This window comes from Ctenocephalides felis, unplaced genomic scaffold (assembly GCF_003426905.1).
Source record: "Ctenocephalides felis isolate EL2017-DRISC unplaced genomic scaffold, ASM342690v1 CF-g0.4_SCAFFOLD_01886, whole genome shotgun sequence".
Taxonomy (NCBI): Eukaryota; Metazoa; Arthropoda; class Insecta; order Siphonaptera; family Pulicidae; genus Ctenocephalides; species Ctenocephalides felis.
The window spans coordinates 33,953,376-33,973,102 of NW_020538040.1; the positions used below are offsets into that span (position 1 = coordinate 33,953,376).

At 29.0% G+C, this 19,727-nt stretch overlaps 1 protein-coding gene across 1 annotated transcript; it reads right to left on the reverse strand.

The window, feature by feature from the left end:
* Positions 1-3,879: 3,879 nt before the first annotated feature.
* Positions 3,880-19,519, reverse strand: LOC113374869 (probable cytochrome P450 304a1). Its single transcript, XM_026614830.1, has 9 exons — positions 19,426-19,519; positions 18,788-19,039; positions 10,229-10,401; positions 9,820-10,092; positions 9,600-9,729; positions 9,104-9,284; positions 8,924-9,041; positions 6,765-6,906; positions 3,880-4,067 (listed from the first exon to the last, which is right to left on the reverse strand). The coding sequence occupies exons 1-9, from the start codon at positions 19,517-19,519 to the stop codon at positions 3,880-3,882; spliced, it is 1,551 nt and encodes a 516-aa protein (XP_026470615.1).
* Between the last annotated feature and the right edge of the window lie 208 nt (positions 19,520-19,727).

Sequence of the window (19,727 nt, forward strand, 5' to 3'; positions counted from 1 at the left end):
CAAGCTTTGCATAATAATTTTTATTGCAATTATTACTATTCAAGATAAAACAAATCTTCTTCAATTAAGTCTGCTGTGGAATTTACACTAGTGATGATATCATCCATATAACCATCCTTATCTAATGCCTAGGGAGCTCGAGTATTTAAGGCATATTTTTTTGAGACCGATATTTTAAGACATCACGGGGCTAAAAAATAGCACATGCTGTGCAATAGGTAACAGTTGTGAGTTTAAAGGTTTCAAATTCAGATTCGGTAGTTTTTGTTACCTCCAAAACTCTAATCTGCATATACATTTTCTCAATACCTAATATAAAAATATAGAAATGAAATCTAAACCTTAACAAAATTAAAAATAAATTCTGTTGTAGTTTTGGCCTAAGGTGTCAAAGCAATATTAAAGTCTGCATCAGCGAGGTGACCATTATTTAGAATTTTCCAATCACTACAGTCAATAAAACTACTGTGTAAATTTTGGGTAATGTGATCAACTACAACACAGTGAATAGTGTGTTGATACCCAGAAGTTCTCTATTTATTTTTAATTTTTCCTGCTTTCTGGCTTACACAGGATTGACACCCAATAACATTTTCATCCTACTGAATTATGCTATTGTAGGGCATTTTAAACTCTTCATTAGTGAATTAAATTAATTTGAGATCTCACTGTCAAGCAGAGCCTCATGCAATGAGTTATTCCCTATGCATTGAAAGCAAACATAGAGGCAATTGAAAGAAGCATTTGTACATTGGACTAGCTTAGCGAGCATTGTTGCAAGAATGGAGTAGGCTGGTTGATGAAGCAGGAACAGGTTCGTCACGTATCAAAGAGACCCACAATGTCTCTTTACATTAATAACAAGTGCCTTTAAAAACACATTTACAAATCATATGCATGAGGTAAGCAGCAAGAGCCAAGTAGATATTTGGAAACAAATTCCTTGTGAGACAAAATTTCTGATTATTTGAATTTCATCCATTTACACAAAGGATAATTTCCATTTTAGCAACAGGAAGTTGCCACCACTATTACTTTGTTAACATGGACCCAATGGACCATTCTAGAGTTTCTTTGAAAAGGTTTTGTTAAACAAATTTTCTAAGGCACAAATTTGCAATTAAAAAAAGACAAGAATTCATTTACTGTTGGAAGTACATTGCCATTCCCAGGCATATTCCATGCCATATGAGTGCTGCTATCTAATTATTGAGCATGTTCAACAGAATAAGGTCCCAGTGTTTTTGCTGACCCATGACCAGCGGAAAGAATTTTGTACATGTTGCATAGCACTACATATAAAATTGCATCATCGTACAATGTCTCATGTGTATCTTCATATACTTGTGTATTATTACCTATCTGCTGAAGATGAGAATTAAGTATTAAAAGTTTATTATCATAAGTTTTACGCAGGAGCTCATATACAACCATGTCATTTTCATTAGTTAGACTTAATGAAGATGACATTGTGATGCTGATGATAAAAAGCATTCTTTAAATAATGTAGCTTTTGAACTGATATAAGTTTTTGTTATTATGGATGTGTAAATTACATAAAGCTATAAGCTGAGTATACTCACTCCATTGACTCCATGACTTCTAACGCTCGGCTCAGTAGAAGAGGGAGATTCTCTTTGACATTATAGCTATTTGTCTGAATACTCAAAGTACTCTTTGGAAAACTGCCTACTTCCAACTCGATATAATTAACTTCCCACTGGTGACACAGCTCTACCAAACGTTTTTTCCTGCTCTCTTAAATGCTTCAATAGTGCATTCTTTGTAACCCAAAGCAACAAATTAACAAATTGTGTCAAAATGAGCACATGAAGTACGGTTTTATGCTTAACAACAAGAGAACTGAAAACAGCCTTAAAAGTAAGAAAGCAATGAACTTAAAACTATAAGCACACATAACCTTCCAGCACGCGATCCAGTCATGAAATTTTACGCCTGGTCCTTCTCGGCTTGGACCAGATAGGCCCAGATAGGTCCAGATAATCTGATTATTACGTTCGGAGATCCCAATCCACCAATACGAAGATATTTGATAGATATATATGTGATACGTCAATACTCGAATACGTAATGTTAACAACAGCGCGTTTGCGCCTGGTGATTCTCGGAATGGACAGGAGAACTTCGACTAACTTTAGAGATTTGTGACGCTCCCAGTATGACCCCAGTAATACGAGCAGCGTTGACAATTTTATGGGGCATCGTGTGTCTAACCTCTTTTTAGTCGACGTGATTTTTCTAACTCAGTTTACAAATAGCATGGTATTCGTAATTGCTCTATAAATGCCTTTTATTCTGATGAATGTTGTATCATGACTTACTTGTCGATAATATCCTAAAAATCACCAACAAAGGATGGAATTTAGTAATGGCGGATTCGTCTTCGTTCGGACAATTGGCACTGAATATTCTAGTAATATTTTCAATAATCCGGAATAAAGGACCAAAACTTAAGAGAAAAAGTTAAGGCGATGAATACTTTACCAAAATAATTTATTGAAATATTTATAAAAAGCATATTTAATATATGTAGATGTCACACAAACACAGTCAGAATTGATATAGGAATGATATTTTTTGCGGTATGCACAGAGCTTACACCTAGATAAAATAGTGTCCCTGAAGTGGGAAAAACACACAAGTTGCGAAATTCAAAATATTAGGTTGTCAAATATCTCCCTTCCGCTTTTTTGCTCTTGGTTTATAATACAAAAAGGCGGAAGGGAGATATTTGACAACCTATTATAAAATGAAATGATTCATGATTTTAAGGCGCCAATGGGCGCCGAATTGGGAGTTGTACTTGAGCCGCTTAATAATTGGCACATGGGTCTTTCACTTCCATTCAATAATCGCAACAGGTAGCATAATCTCGACAAAAGGATTTCTACTTGATCCGAGCATACATCAATGACTTTTATATAGCACTAAGACCATACACGACGATTTTAATAGATAATTTATACACAGAATAATAAAGCTAACCAGTGTTCAACATTTTCTACAATTGGAAAACCATACAAGTCCTATAGTCGCTCAACTTTTTGAGACACCAGTTAAAAGAAGACTGAAAAAGAAGTTTCCAAAAGGCGGTATTCAAGCCCACTAGCATTACCACATATTTTGGAGAAATTATCAGAATTGGTGAACGACTCATTGATGGAAGGGACGCTATTGATATATTGAAGTTTAGCACAATAATTTCGTATGTGTGTGAGAGAATGAATTGAACCAAGATATTGTATTCTCATTGCTGTTAAAAATTTTTAAAAATATTATGTCGCTTGAAGAAATAATCACAAACTAAATAACATTATAGGAACATTACTAATACTATAATTATAATAATGTTAGTGAATTGTCTAATAAAGTAATAAAAAGTGTTAATAGAAAATTGCATGTTTCTTTAATCTTCCCATATATTAATAGCTGAAGGTTGTGATTTCTTCTTCCTGTATATATTTTGTGAATTAGCCTATAGCAACATATGCGGGGGCATTTATTTCTCTTACAATTAGAATGTTATTTTGAAATTGCTGAATGTTGTCAATATTTGATTTATTTACAAAAGGTGGAAGATTTTTTTATCTAATTATAGTGTATCAATAATAAATATATATACATATTTTACATTGAATCTGCAAGTATATTATTAAAGCTATATAAATTCAAATTCAACTATATGTACACTGTTACCTCTATATTTCTGTCGTCAACAAAAATTACATATAATACATAACGCAGCATTATAAAATGTTAAGTATTCGAGATAATATAATGTTCAGTCGTGTTTTCGATATTCGTTATTTAATAATAAATTTTTTTTAAATGCGATTATTGCTTAATTGTTTTATTAGACTAGCAACATCTTTGTGAGTATTTAACCCAGACGTCCTTCGGTGTTAACACAAATCCTGATAATTTGTTATTGGCAGATGGTCTGGGCAAACCAGGCGCTGGTGAGAAGGTGTAATGTTGCATGAGGCCTGCAAACATCAGAAATAAACCCTGACGAGCAAATGTTTCACCTGCGCATAGTCGCTTCCCTGGAAAATAATGGTAAACATAATTATAATAAATTTTTATCAAGTAGCTAAAGTACTTAAATATATTCGTAACTTTATTAAAAATATATTCTTTTATGGAATCACTATACTCTTCTTTTATCTATGGCCTGAAGATAAAAAAACGAAATTTGAATTTGTAAGCAACGTGAACATCGCACGCATTTGTTTTGCCTTTTTATTAATCTTTATTCCTATTGGTTGAATATTAACTTTATTAAAAATATATTCTTTTATAGAATCATCACTCACTAAAATGGTATGTGACAAATATAATAATAAGAGCTGGTATTAACAAATGTGACTAATATAGTGCGTTAATACACCCGTGAATTTAATACAGAATAGTTTAAATAGGCAAATTAAGCCTGAAAAAAAACGAAATTTGAATTTGAAGCAACGTGAACATCGCACGCATTTTTTTGCCTTTTTATGCCTTTTTATTAATCTTTATTCCTATTGGTTGAATATTTTTAGGCAAATGCTATAAATACTTGACCAAACCAAGGCAACGTCCTTTCCATGGCGAGTTTTCGAAATGAAGAGACCTCCGCGATGTGCTCCTCAAGAATAATCGTTTTTAATTGCAAATGTGATCGTAAAACAGTTTTTAACCAAATCGTTGCATTATTTTAGAAGAAGATTTAAAGTTATCAATTAGTTATCGGTTAAAGTAAGAAGGTACGCTTTAAAAGTGAAATAGAATCGCCATTGTTCGAGAAGGATCCCGTTTTGCGCCCGGCAGCCATTTGCTGATGCAGATCTCTAGGTAAGTTTATTTATACTTTTACACTGCACATTCTTATTTTATTCTATTGTACTTATAAAAATTAGATTATATTTTATAAAAAAGCAACACAAGCAAATCGTTCTGTAATAATAAGGCAAGTGCGTTGGAAAATAAAAGCCTATATTCTTGACAATAAATTTTCTACATAGCTAGATTTTCGCGATGTGTTTATAGATTTTTGCAAGTTTAATTATTAATATACAACTTCTAACCAATTTGCAAAACCTGCATTATTTTAAAAGAAAATTTAAAGTTATCTATTAAAGCTGAGGTGCGCGCTTTCGAATGAAAATAGGAGACCCATTTTCCCATGTTTGGTAGGTCGTTATTATGTATATATAGATACCTAATCAAACGCGCATTAAAAAACGCAAAACATAAAGTGAATTAAATAATTTTAATACTAATTGTACAAAATGCTAGTTGTAAGTGGCCTTTTCCATTAAGGCTAAGGTTCATAATTCCCATAATTGCATCATAATTATTCAAGAGGAAGGCTGGTTTAATCTCGAAGAAAATTTTATCTCGAAGACAATTTTATCTCGAAGATAATTTAATCTCGAGGCAGGTTTATTTAGTATTTGCTGACTCTACAATCAAATTTATTTTATTATATTATATATTCCTAATTATAATTTATAAAAAAAAATCATTTATCTTATTAACAATTGTGGAAGCAAGAATAGTTGAGTTCGAAATATAGATGTTTTCGAATGAAAATTGGAAAGCCATTTTCTGGAACATTCTCTCGTTCCGTATGTCGGTATAGTAGATATAAATGTTTTCGAATGAAAATAGGAGAGTCATTTTCTGGAACATTCTGTCGTTCCTTGGGTCGGTATAGTAGATTCGATTGTTTTCGACTTTAAATAGGAGAGCCATGTTCTGGAACATTCTCTTGTTCCTTGGGTCGGTATAGTAGATTCGAATATTTTCGACTTTAAATAGGAGAGCCATTTTCTGGAACATTCTCTCGTTCCTTGGGTCGGTATAGTAGATTCGAATATTTTCGACTTTAAATAGGAGAGCCATGTTCTGGAACATTCTCTTGTTCCGTCGGTCGGTATTCTAGACGTTAACTAGAACCAAAACGCTAAAATCATGGAAAAAGCTAATTGTAAGTGGCATTTTGCATTAAGGAAAGCAGCATGAACATAATTCAAAAACCATAATACAATATATATGTAGTTTGTATTTGCTAATAATAGTATCACAATAATAATAGTGTTGTTTGTAATTGTCATAATTGCATCACAAATTCTGGAGATCTATGCAAGTCGACGCCATTATGTCAAGTTTATTTACCTTTTGTCAAATTTATTTTATTATACTGTATTCGGAATTATATTTTATAAATATTTCATTCTATGTATTAATGATTGTTATGGTGTAACATTCAAGATGAAACAAGAAAAGTGAATATCAAAATGTGCTATCGCCATGACTGTTGTACGGTGGCGAACGATCAGTAACTCACCTTGCACAAAGTGCTTTAGATTTGATTTTTGATTGTATAAACAACTAGTTGTAAATAGCATTTTGCGTTGAGGCAAGCAGCATGATAAAAGTACAGAAATACTACATGTAATACTATAAACAATTTAATTGCTACATATTTATCACAATTTTCTCGAGACAAATGCAAGTTGACATAGGTCGACCTAGAGGAAAGTTTATTTAGCTTTTGTTCATTTAGGTCTGCAACTAATTTTATTTTATTATGTTTTACTTGTATTTATACTGCACAAAGAAAAAAATATTTATTATTAATTTTAAATGCTAGTGAAATCTCCTCCTTCGGTAAATTAATAAATGTAATTTTACTATACTTTATAAATACAAAGCTATTATTTTATGATAATTAACACATTATATTTATTAAGCCATACCTGCTCCAAATGGTAGTGTGATGTCCTTCTTCTTGAGCATTCCTTTGCAGTCTAGAAACCGCTCTGGTCGAAAAACTTCAGGATCTCCCCAAATATCTGCATCGTGATGCATTCCCCAAAGGTTGGTCAATACCATAGTATTCTTAAATGTTTGTTGAACAACATATAATAAAAAAAATTTATGTTTACAAACATTTCGAGACTTAGTATGTATATATATTTATATATACACATACATACATACTATATATATATATATATATATATATATATGTATATATATATATATATATATTACATATATATATATATATATATGTATATATATGTATACATACACATATATATATATATATATATATATAAATATATATATTATAATGTGTATATATCATATCTCCTCTCTATGTCTCTCTTTCTATCTCTATCTCTCTGTCTCTCTCTCTCTGTCTCTCCCTCTCTCTCTCTCTCTCTCTTATCTCTCTCTCTCTCTCTCTCTCTCCTCTCCCCCTCTCTCTATATCTCCCTCTCCATATCTCCCTCTTTCTGTATCTCCTCCTACCCCCATATATATATATACATATAAATATATATATATATATATATATATACGTACATATATATATATATATATATATATATATATAAATAGGTATACATACATAAATATACATGCATACATACATACATATATATATACATATATATATATATACATATATATGTATATATATATACAGTGGCGTCGGAACCAAATTTTTGATGGGTGGGCTCGTTTTTTTTTTTTTTTTTTTTTTAGATAGGCAGCCAGTGGTCTCGTTTTTTTTAGAGATATTAGCCCATATAATTTTTTGAGATTGATGGGTGGGCTCAAGCCCACACAGCCCACACGGTTCCGACGCCACTGTATATATACATATATATATATATATATATATATATATATAAATATTTAAAGTATTTTGCAGCACAATCGTCGAATTAAAACAAGGTTGATATAGAAAAATTCTTTATTAAATGTTTCGGCACTTAATGTGTGCCATCATTTGGTAATCAAACCAGAAAAAATACAAAAACATAAAATTTTATTAAAAATACTAAAATTGTGCTGAAGAACAACATAACTAATAGATAATTATTAAAAAGGAAGAAATTGAAGCAAAATACTTCAAAAATGTATTAACGTTATATATATATATATATATATATATATATATATATATATATATTGATGAATTGTTTAGAATCGGGCAGTAACACCAAGTAAAAAAACTAAAGTAGTTTTGAAGTACTTTATTTATCCATACGTTTCGGTCTTCATCGAGACCGACATTCAGTGGAAAAAAGAAATTAATTATACAAAAATACACTACACTATTACACTGTGATAAACCAAACTATTAATAACCGGAACATTTAAACTAATTATTTTTTTAACAATTTTTTGTTTACATTCTAGTGTGTACAGATTGACTAACGTCTAAATACTGAATGATGAACTTTAGTTTTTTTACTTGGTGTTACTGCCCGATTCTAAACAACTCATCAAAATATATATCAACACCAAACTCACATATTTCAATATATATATATATATATATATATATATATATATATATTTATACATACATATAGGTGTATATCAATATTATTACAAAATTAATTATTAATATTTTATAATATTTCAATAATTGTTCTTTTAAAAAGAATTTACACTGAAGATAAGACATTTCTAATCTCTAATGCCTGTAATTTCATGAAATCAATTTCAGTTCCAGAGTTATGTGTTTTGAGGGACTGTATGAGCTGTTTGTCTACCTGCCTAGTGAGTACTTTCATCATAAAGTTGACAATATAGGAATTTAGTTTAGAGTATAAACTATTCTCAAGGTAAGTCTTCTGTTGCAGTTTGCGGATAAATGAATCTGGTGAGTTTTTTTTTATTAACTATTTTTAAGAAAGTCGAGGCATTTTGTTACCTTAGAGAATATGAAGTCTAATAGACAATTTAATGGAAAACGTATGTAAATTGAAACAAACTTGAAAATGAATTCAATTATCATCTAAATTTATTTTTAATGATATTTAATACCATTGGTGCTTAAAAAATGTATACATATAACAAACTTTTAACTTAAAATTTTTAAAATAAGTATTACCTTAGGTATATCAAATCCATTAAGTGTTGTATCAGCCAGAGTCTTATGTGGTATATTCATAGGTACCAAAGTATCGATTCTCATAACTTCTCTCAAACAAGCTTCGGTATAAGGCATACTGAAATTTGACCAAAAAAATCATCCGTGAATTGTTTTTTTTCAAAAAAAAACTTAACTCACTTTATTCTATCATCCAGGTTTGGAGATCGTGTAACTCCAACCTCCCTATCAATTTCTTCCTGTACTTTTTCCTGGACATCTGGCTGACGCATAATGTGGAAAAACAAATATGATATTTGAGCTGTTAATGCTGTTATCGTTGGAAGTAAAAAATCTATTCCGACTAATATCAGTTGTTCAACTGGAACAAAATTATTTATATTGTAATACAATTGCTTAAATCTTATTGAGGGTAAAAATAGACGATTTGCATTTAAGTTTAGTATTTCAAGAATTTATTATTTATTAAAAGTTATCAATAATTATATTACTATGTACTAATTTGCTGACAAAATTTTATATAACACTTTTTATACCCACAAGTGGAAAAATTATTAAAAGGGAAAAAAGAAGTAGTGTCTTAGAAAACTCTTGTGATACCCAATAAAGTCTGTTCATCACAAAAAATCACTTATATATTTTTGTAATACTCAACAGTAATTCATTTCATTTTTACCTGAAAATGATGATGTTAATGTTTCTTCACAGAGGTCAGTTTGTTGTCTTTCCATTTCGTTTAAGTAGATATCAACAAAGTTACGTTCAATTCCGTATTGATGAGTTTCAATTGTTGGTTGAACACATTTCTGAAAAATAAAATAATTTTGCAGATAAATTCATTAACACAAAAAATCTATTCTTTTAAAAAAATTAATTTGTTCTAAGTGGTTACTCACTTTCATAAAATCGTACAAACATTTGTTTCCTTCCCTGAGATCATTATATCCTGAAAATTCTGGCATAACATGCCGTAGCCAAGGGGTTTGTGAAAGAGCTCTCCCCATGTCATCTCCTGCCCTCTGAAACACCATTGCACCACGGGCCACCTTTAGAAGTTCATGGTGTTTACTTCGCGGCCAATGCTGTCTAGTAAACACTGCCATGAAAGAATTCATAAAAACGGCAAAAAATAAATCTGGCATTAGAACTAACCCATCTCGGCAAACTGTCTGCAAAGAATAATATAAGGCATATAATATAAATAAGTAATGTATTTTGTATTCTTGTTAATAAAATGAAAATACCTTTTTAACAAAAACCATCTCCTTATTGCAATATCTGAAAAATTATTTACGAGAAACTTACATTTTCATCACGTTCTTCAGGCCCATGTCGAAGCAAATTAATAAGGTCACTAATATCATCCCGAATTAAGTTTTCTAGAGACGGTGACCTTTTGCCAAAACCAAAATCTCGAAAGTATCTCAGGGCAAACCGTCTTTGTTCATGCCAAAACGCTCCATCAGTAAAGAATATACCTGTAATGATAAATATTTGATGATCTAGGAAAAATATCTTGAGGTTTTTGTGTCCAATATTGAAACATATTATAATAATTGATGAAATTATTTAATTAATAGAATTAAAAATGTATTAATATTTACACTTCTTTATTTGAACGTTTTTACATTTGGGAGAGAAAAAACTTACCACACAAATTATTTGGTAAAAACACAAAACTACATTTTATGAAAAAGTACTTGAATCTTGAAATCGTGTTGACAAATAAATTAAAATTAATATATAAATAACGCCCATTTATATACAGAGTTAGTGAAATAGTCAACAGCAAATGGTTTATTATTTTTTTTTTTTTTTGAAAAACATATATATATATATATATATATATATATATGTGCGTGTGTGTATACATTCGTAATTATTTATCAATACACAAAAAAGTTAGCTTTTAATAACTCCTGAAGATAGCGACATCCCATATTCCTGAAAAGTACGAAATATTTATATTATGCATAATTAATTAAATAAGCACATTTGTTGCGAAGGAAGCTCTTTCAGTTCATAAAAATAAAATCATAAATAATGATAGCCATCGATTTCTTTGTTGAATATATTCTTGAGATTTTTTTTTCAAATTTTCTTCATAATAAACTATAATACTTATATTGTTTATTCCATACGATTCGCTGCTGCATATCTCGTTCAATCATTCAGCAAGATTTAAAAAAGATTTTACTATTACAAACAGATTATAGACAAATTACTAAAAATTTGCAACAAAAAAATAATGAAAAATATATACATACCATACTAGAAAAAACACTAAAAATAATCATAGTTTTATAATTTTGCAATGAACAGATTGAATGAAATTAATCTGTAAACGGAATTATAAAACCGGACGATGCGAACTGCATCACGTCTGAACACCAACTGAGCCTTGCGTGACCTACCGAAGCGGCAAAACCAAAGGGGTTCACATTACATACTTGAACCAAGGTTGAGTTTTTCAAGGTTCTTTAATATATAAAGTACATTAATGTAAACTTTACTGGTTTATTATTATTATAAATGTATGATTGATGTATTTAATTTAAATGTAATAAATTTGTTAGTACAAATAATGCATAGAAACAACATTTATTCGTTCAGATTACCGTTAACGCTCATACTTAAACTAGCTGTAAGTGGAATTCTGTCTTAAGGCAATTAAGGCATCGTGCCTTAAGACAAATTGCTGGAACTTCCCGTACCAAAAATTATTATTTTTTTAAAAACGATTAATATTTTTGAAAAAAATTTACTTCGAAAAAATAAGATTTTTGACAAACAATTAGACAAAAAATTACTTTTTTTTGAAAAAAAAATTTTTTTTTTAATTTTTCTCTTTATTTTGATATATTTTGAAAGATCTAAACTTTTTTTCAAAGCAATCGTACTGCTTTAACTGCATAAAAACGAAACATCAAACCGCGTAAGCGCCGCGTCGACGTCTAACGCGTAAACATTGGTACGGAACCCATAGGAAAGTAAACCAAAATTATACTTATTGTTAAAATCTCTATGAAATATCTGATCATTTTTGACCGCCAAATGGCATTTTTTTTTACTTTTTTCATTAGATCTCCGAAACCGCTAGACCTGCCTTTATGAAAATTTGATCGGTTCTTTACCTTGTCAATACAAGTAAAATGTTTTTTGAATTATTAAAATCGGACGCTCCGTTGTCTTAAAAACTGAGTTACCGTTTTCGGCACTTTTTGCCCCGTATCTTCGGAACGGCTAGACCTGACTTCGCCAAAAACTAATCAGCACGTCTCCTTATCAATACGAATCGAATGTTTTTTGAATTATTCAAATCGGTGTTGATCGGTGTTCCCGAAATCGTCGACGAAAATTTGTATCCGCACATACATACACACGCACACACACACACACACACACACACACACACACACACACACACGCACACACACACATACATCCATTTTTTCTAAGGTATGCCAAAATATTCAGAAACCTTTGAAACGTCGAGAAATGCAAAAATTTTCATTTTCGATTTTTTTGCGATTACTATAACTTGCCCTACGGGAAGTTAATTATATGCTTACTCAATCGTAGAGTTTTTCAAGGTTCTTCAATATATAAAGTACATTAAAATAAACTTTACTGGTTTATTATTTTTATTATTTTTTGTTTTCAACTAAACACATTTTATAAAGATTTTATAAAGATTGATAAAGAGTGATGTATGCAGGGCTGGTGCTACCTTGAATGCAATGCATGCAAAAAATACGGGCGCGCGCCTTAGGGGGCGCTAAAACGAGATTTGGATATGAAATTTATAATATAGTTTTTCAATATCATTCAAGAAATATATACTTTTCTTTCATCTTCTACTAATCTATGGATAATATTTTTAAAATACGTTAAAAATTTCACTTTAAAACAATAAATAGGAAAGTAAAGATGAATACATACTATTTGTCCCTTACGATATCAATTAGGAGAAGTTTACGATGCAATTTTAGATATTTTAATTAATGAAAAATAAATTAAAATAATCCAACATAAAATGCCAATGCTATGTTTAATAATGAAAGGCTACAATTTTTTTAATCTATGCTTTGCTCGATAGAATAAATTTGTATAAAATCTTCATAATAAATAAATAAAATGTTTCAAAACCCAAATATTAATATTACGCAAGCGTTAGAAATAATTGAAAATTTAAGAATATTTTTGCAAGCAATAAATAACATATTGAAATTTTTGGATGTGTTGAAAAGTTTGAATTGAAAATAAAAATTTAAAAATAGTTCGGTAGTGCGACAACGATAGAAAACACAAAAACATGATTATGAGCACCCGCGAATTGCCTCGATCTTCTGAATAATTTTAAAATCAATGTATTTTTGCGCTTTTAGTTTACATATATCTATTTTTTTGTGTACTAAACACAGAATTATTAAAGAGTATTTTAAAAACATTTTGTATATTTTTAATGATTAACTGTTAAAAGAGTAAAAATAATACGGGGGGGGGGGGTGCTAGAAAAATAATGGCATGCGGGCGCAGAGGACCCCAGGACTGGCCCTAGATGTATGTATATTTAATTTAAATGCAATGATTTTGTTAGTACAAATAATGCGTAGAAATAATATTTTTCTCACAGATTACCGTTAACGCGCATACTTAAATTATATGCTTACTCAACCGTAGAGTTTGTCAAGGCTCTTCAATATATAAAGTACATTAAAGTAAACTTAACTGGTTCTTTATTATTATTATTATTATTTTATGTTTTCAACTAAACACATTTTATAAAGATTGATTAAGAGTGATGTATGTATATTTAATTTAAATGAAATAATTTTGTTAGTACAAATAATGCGTAGAAGACATATTTTTCCTACAGATTACCGTTAACGCGCATACTTAAATTATATGCCTACTCAATCGTAGAGTTTTTCAAGGTTCTTCAATATATAAAGTACATTAAAGTAAACTTTACTTGTTCATTATTATTATTATTTTCTGTTTCCAACTAAACATTTTTCATAAAGATTGATAAAGAGTGATGTATGTAATATTAAACTTAAATGAAATAATTTTGTTAGTACAAATAATGCATAGAAATGATATTTATTCCTACAGATATTACCGTTTACGCGCATACTTAAATTTTATGCTTACTCGATCATAAATTCTATTTTACATATTCAAATTGAAATAAAATTCATACAAAACTATATGAATTTTACTTTAATTTAATATGCATGTATTATATATATATATATATATATATATATATATATATATATATATATATATATACAGGGACGATCCTGCCTTGCATGCAATGCCTGCAAAAAATGCGGGCGCACTCCTTAGGGGGCGCCAAATCGAGTCTCGGAATTTAAATTTATAATATGTTATTTACATTTTTTATTATAATAAACAACTAGGGATACGGAGACATAAAAACCATTCCAATGTTATATTAGTAAAATCAATTAACCGATTAATAACTGTGCAAATTAGTAAATAACAGCTCTATTTATTGCTTAATCTACATATTCAATTTTTTCTTTGTTTGAAGTTACCGTGGAATCGAAAAAGAAATTATCTAGTGTATCTAGTGTTCAATTCCATAAGCGCAAACCTGCGAAAGATTAAATTAATTATTGGGCATTATTGACGAAAAATTGCGAGCTGATTTAGTTGAAACAGAACTTGTTAAAAAACAAACATATTATAATCGGGAAAATGAACAATGGGGAGTTAAAAAATGGCATGTTTATTCCGAGAAATTGAAATGTAGGCCATAGATGAGAAAAGATTGTAGCCTTTGGTTTTGTTCCAAATGTTTCGCATTTGATGATCTTTGAATGTTGAAGACATGCGTGGTTAAGGTTATATAAATGGAACAAATATGAAAAATGAAAATAAAATTTATTTTGGAACGTAAATCTTAAGATTCTTTTTATACCTAGTGGTGTCCATCCATACTCTAAATTTAATAATTATTAAGTACGCAGAAATAATACATATCAAACATTATTAGTTTTTTTTTTCAAAATAGTTCAAAGAATGTGTAATTTCTTTGCATTTTTACTGATTTTTGGACAATACTTCTAAAATACGTTAAAAATTTAACTTTAAAACAACAATCTGATTCTCTGCAAGGAATGCAAGGATGAATACAGTTCGGCTCTTTACGATATCAATAAGGAGAAGTTTACGACGCAATTTTGGATATTGTAAATAATGAAAAATTAAATTAAAATAAAAATCCAACACGAAATACGAGTGTTATGATTGAAAATTTAAAGCTAGTTTTTTTAGCATGATTTGCTCAATAGAATAAATCGCACAATAAATAAGTAAAATGTTTCAAAACCCAAATATTAATATTGCACATACGTTAAAAATAATTGAAAATTTAAAAATATTTGATTATAATCAACCCGCAAATTGCCTCGATTTTCTAAATAAATTTAAAATCAATGTGTTTTATACGCTTCTATAATATATCTAATTTTTTGTGTAGTAAATTCAGAATTGAAAATTATTTTAAAAAAAATATGTAAATATTTATGTAATTTTAATGATAAACTGTTAAAATTAATTAATTAAAATTAAAATTAATAGGGGGGGCTGTATATATATATATATTATATATATATATATATATATATATGTAAATATATTGTATAATTTTGAATTTCATATTCACAAAGTCAAATAATCGCGCATAACATCAGTAAATAAGCCATAAATTATATATTAGCCGTTCCGATCGCCTATAATCCAACCCTTCATTCAGTGGTAATTAAAATAAAATTTTAAAACTAAAACATTTGCGATTGAAACATTTATGCAGAATGAAAAATATATGAATAAATAAATAAAAAGTAGTTACAATTTGTTAATGTTAGTGTTAAAAACAGAAAATTCAATAATCCATAGTAAGGGAATACACTACACTGTGATATAAGCATCATTAATAATGTACTTGCTCTTAACATAATACTAAACATAATTCTGAAATTAGTTATAATTACAAATGAAATATTTATATCATATTCTCATACCATGGATGATTAATTTTCGTTATGATTAACAAATTTGCAAGTACTTTATTTTTTTATTTTGCATAATTTTTTCAATCGCAATTGTTTTAGTTTTTATTTTTTTTTCCACTGAATGAAGACTAGGATTATAGTCGAAATATATTGATTTATATATATATTTAAGCAGATAGGTCGATAGGTAGAATCTTTTTCAGGAACTTTAAAATTATTATTTTTAACTAACCACTCACTAGAAATCAAAATACATAGTTTTGTTGAAAGAGGAAAGCTTCAGTAATTTGTGTGGAAATCGAATATATAAATGTGTATATTGATTTATATATCCTTAGATGTATCCTAGCCCGAGTAATTTGTGTGGAAATCGAATATATCAATGTATATATTGATTTATACATCATTAGATGTATCCTAGCCCGAGTAATTTGTGTGGAAATCGAATATATAAATGTATATATTGATTTATACATTGTTAGATGTATTCTAGCTCGAGTAATTTGTGTGGAAATCGAATATATCAATGTATATATTGATTTATACATCCTTAGATGTATCCTAGTCCAAGTAATTTGTATGGTAATCAAATATATCCAGTGGTGTTGTGCTAATATTTTTTTTGCTGGAACGCTAAAATTTAGAAACCGGTTCATAAACCGGTTCAAAAACCGGTTTTTATGTTTGTTCCGGATCCGTTCGAAAAGAAAAGAAACAAAAATCATTACAAAACTTATTTTGTGCACATATGTATGCTTATTACAATAATAGGAACAGTTAATTAAAATTAGTTGAATTTTAATTTATAAAAATCACTTATTAAATCATTTTCTGTATGTAGCGATTTAAAGAAAAAATCTTTTTGCCGGAACGCGTTCCGGTTCAAAAATGATTTGCCGGAACGACGTTCCGGCGCGTTCCGGCTCGACAACACCACTGAATATATCAATGTATATATTGATTTATACATCATTAGATGTATCCTATTCCAAGTAATTTGTGTGGAAATCGAATATATCAATATATATATCGATTTATACATCATTAGATGTATCTTAGCATGAATAATTTATGTGGAAATCGAATATATGAATGTATATATTGATTTATACATCCTTAGATGTATCCTAGCCCGAGCAATTTGTGTGGAAATCGAATATATCAGTGTATATATTAATTTATACATCTTTAGAAGTATTTTAGCCTGAGTAATTTGTGTGGAAATCAAATATATCAATGTATATATTGATTTATGCATCCTTAAATGTATCCTAGTCCAAATAATTTGTATGGAAATTAAATATATTAATGTATATATTGATCTATACGTCATTAGATGTATCATAGCCTGCATAATTTATGTGGAAATGGAATATATAAATGTATATATTGATTTATACATTTTTAGATGTATCCTAGCTCGAGTAATTTGTGTGGAAATCGAATATATCAATGTATATATTGATTTATACATCATTAGATGTATCCTATCCTGAATAATTTGTGTGGAAATCGAATATATCAATGTGTATATTGATTTATACATCCTTAGATGTATCCTAGTCCAAGTAATTTGTGTGGAAATCGAATATATCAATGTATATATTGATTTATACATCCTTAGATGTATCCTAGTCCAAGTAATTTGTGTGGAAATCGAATATATCAATGTATATATTGATTTATACATCATTAGATGTATCCTAGCCTGAATAATTTGTGTGGAAATCGAATATATCAATGTGTATATTGATTTATACATCCTTAGATGTATCCTAGTCCAAGTAATTTGTGTGGAAATCGAATATATCAATGTATATATTGATTTATACATCCTTAGATGTATCCTAGTCCAAGTAATTTGTGTGGAAATCGAATATATCAATGTATATATTGATTTATACATCATTAGATGTATCCTAGCCTGAATAATTTGTGTGGAAATCGAATATATCAATGTGTATATTGATTTATACATCCTTAGATGTATCCTAGTCCAAGTAATTTGTGTGGAAATCGAATATATCAATGTATATATTGATTTATACATCCTTAGATGTATCCTAGTCCAAGTAATTTGTGTGGAAATCGAATATATCAATGTATATATTGATTTATACATCATTAGATGTATCCTAGCCTGAATAATTTGTGTGGAAATCGAATATATAAATGTATATATTGATTTATACATCCTTAGATGTATCCTAGCCCGAGTTTTTTGTGTGGAAATCGAATATATCAATGTATATATTGATTTATACATCATTAGATGTATCCTAGATTGAATAATTTGTGTGGAAATCGAATATATAAATGTATATATTGATTTATACATTCTTAGATGTATCCTAGTCCAAGTAATTTGTGTGGAAATCGAATATATCAAAGTATATATTGATTTATACATCATTATATGTATCCTAGCCTGAATAATTTAAGTGGAAATTGAATATATATATATATATATATATTGATTTATACATCCTTAGATGTATTGTAGCACGAGTAATTTGTGTGGAAATCAAATATATAAATGTATATATTGATTTATACATCATTAGATGTATCCTAGCCCGAGTAATTTGTGTGGAAATCGAATATATCAATGTATATATTGATTTATACATCATTAGATGTATCCTAGCCCGAGTAATTTGTGTGGAAATCGAATATACGAATGTATACGATTGATATATAAGTCCTTAGATGTATCCTAGCCTCAGAATTTCCTAGCTCCAGTAATTCCTCAGTAATTGAATATATTGATTTATACATTGTAAGATGTATCCTAGCTCTTAAATATTAACATTACCTCTTAATTCCAGTTTAGGATCCCTAAGTCTTGCAATGATGATGTCTGGTCGACCATCAAATTCTCGTCTGTTTAACACTTCCCTGATAGTTTTGTGATCTTGTATGATAATAGTAGGAAAGGCCCCAGCAAAAAATCCCAGAATTTTAGTTTTGTAAAATTTGCACAAACGTATAAATGCTATGTGCAGAAAATGATAATTGGCCAAGAGTATGAACCAATAACTTCCCCATATAGGCAAGCGTGGAGGTCCTACAACATTTGAATTATTGTTATAAACTTGTATAATGATTTAATTTGATATTTGTCCGCAAATTTCGGAATTTCTGTCGTCCCATCTGCTGTATTCTTAAAGATATTTTATTACTGAACCACAAATCTCCTTTTCACTTAGAAGATTATTATAGATATGGTTTGTTCTCTTCTTTATGTACAATTATAAATAAATAATTATTTTATACACTTATACAATTGTTGAACTTAGAAACTTTAAGAAACATACGTTTTACTTATGCGCGAATCTGCTTTATGGCATTTTGATATACTAATAAGGTAGATAATTTCTCAAATAAAAAAATATGTATATAGTAACAATTATTTATTTAGTACTTTAATATGGATTTAAATAATTATGATACCTGGCGGAAAATTTTTGGGTCTATCTGTTGAGTTTCTGTATAACCAGTATATAATTAAAGCTATGGCAAGGCCTATTATAAATGGGCTTGCCATTTTTACTGAAAGTCTTTAAATTATTATTTCACTATTTATAAATAAAATTTTAATGAAGCACTAATAACTGAACCTAAAATTATTATTATTTTCGAAGCACTTACAGAAAACATTTATTAACCTAATTCTAAACCAAATTCGGAATAGCTGGAAGTTATTATAAATGCTTGCATGATTTTTAAGAACAATGTTATTTATAAGAAATTTT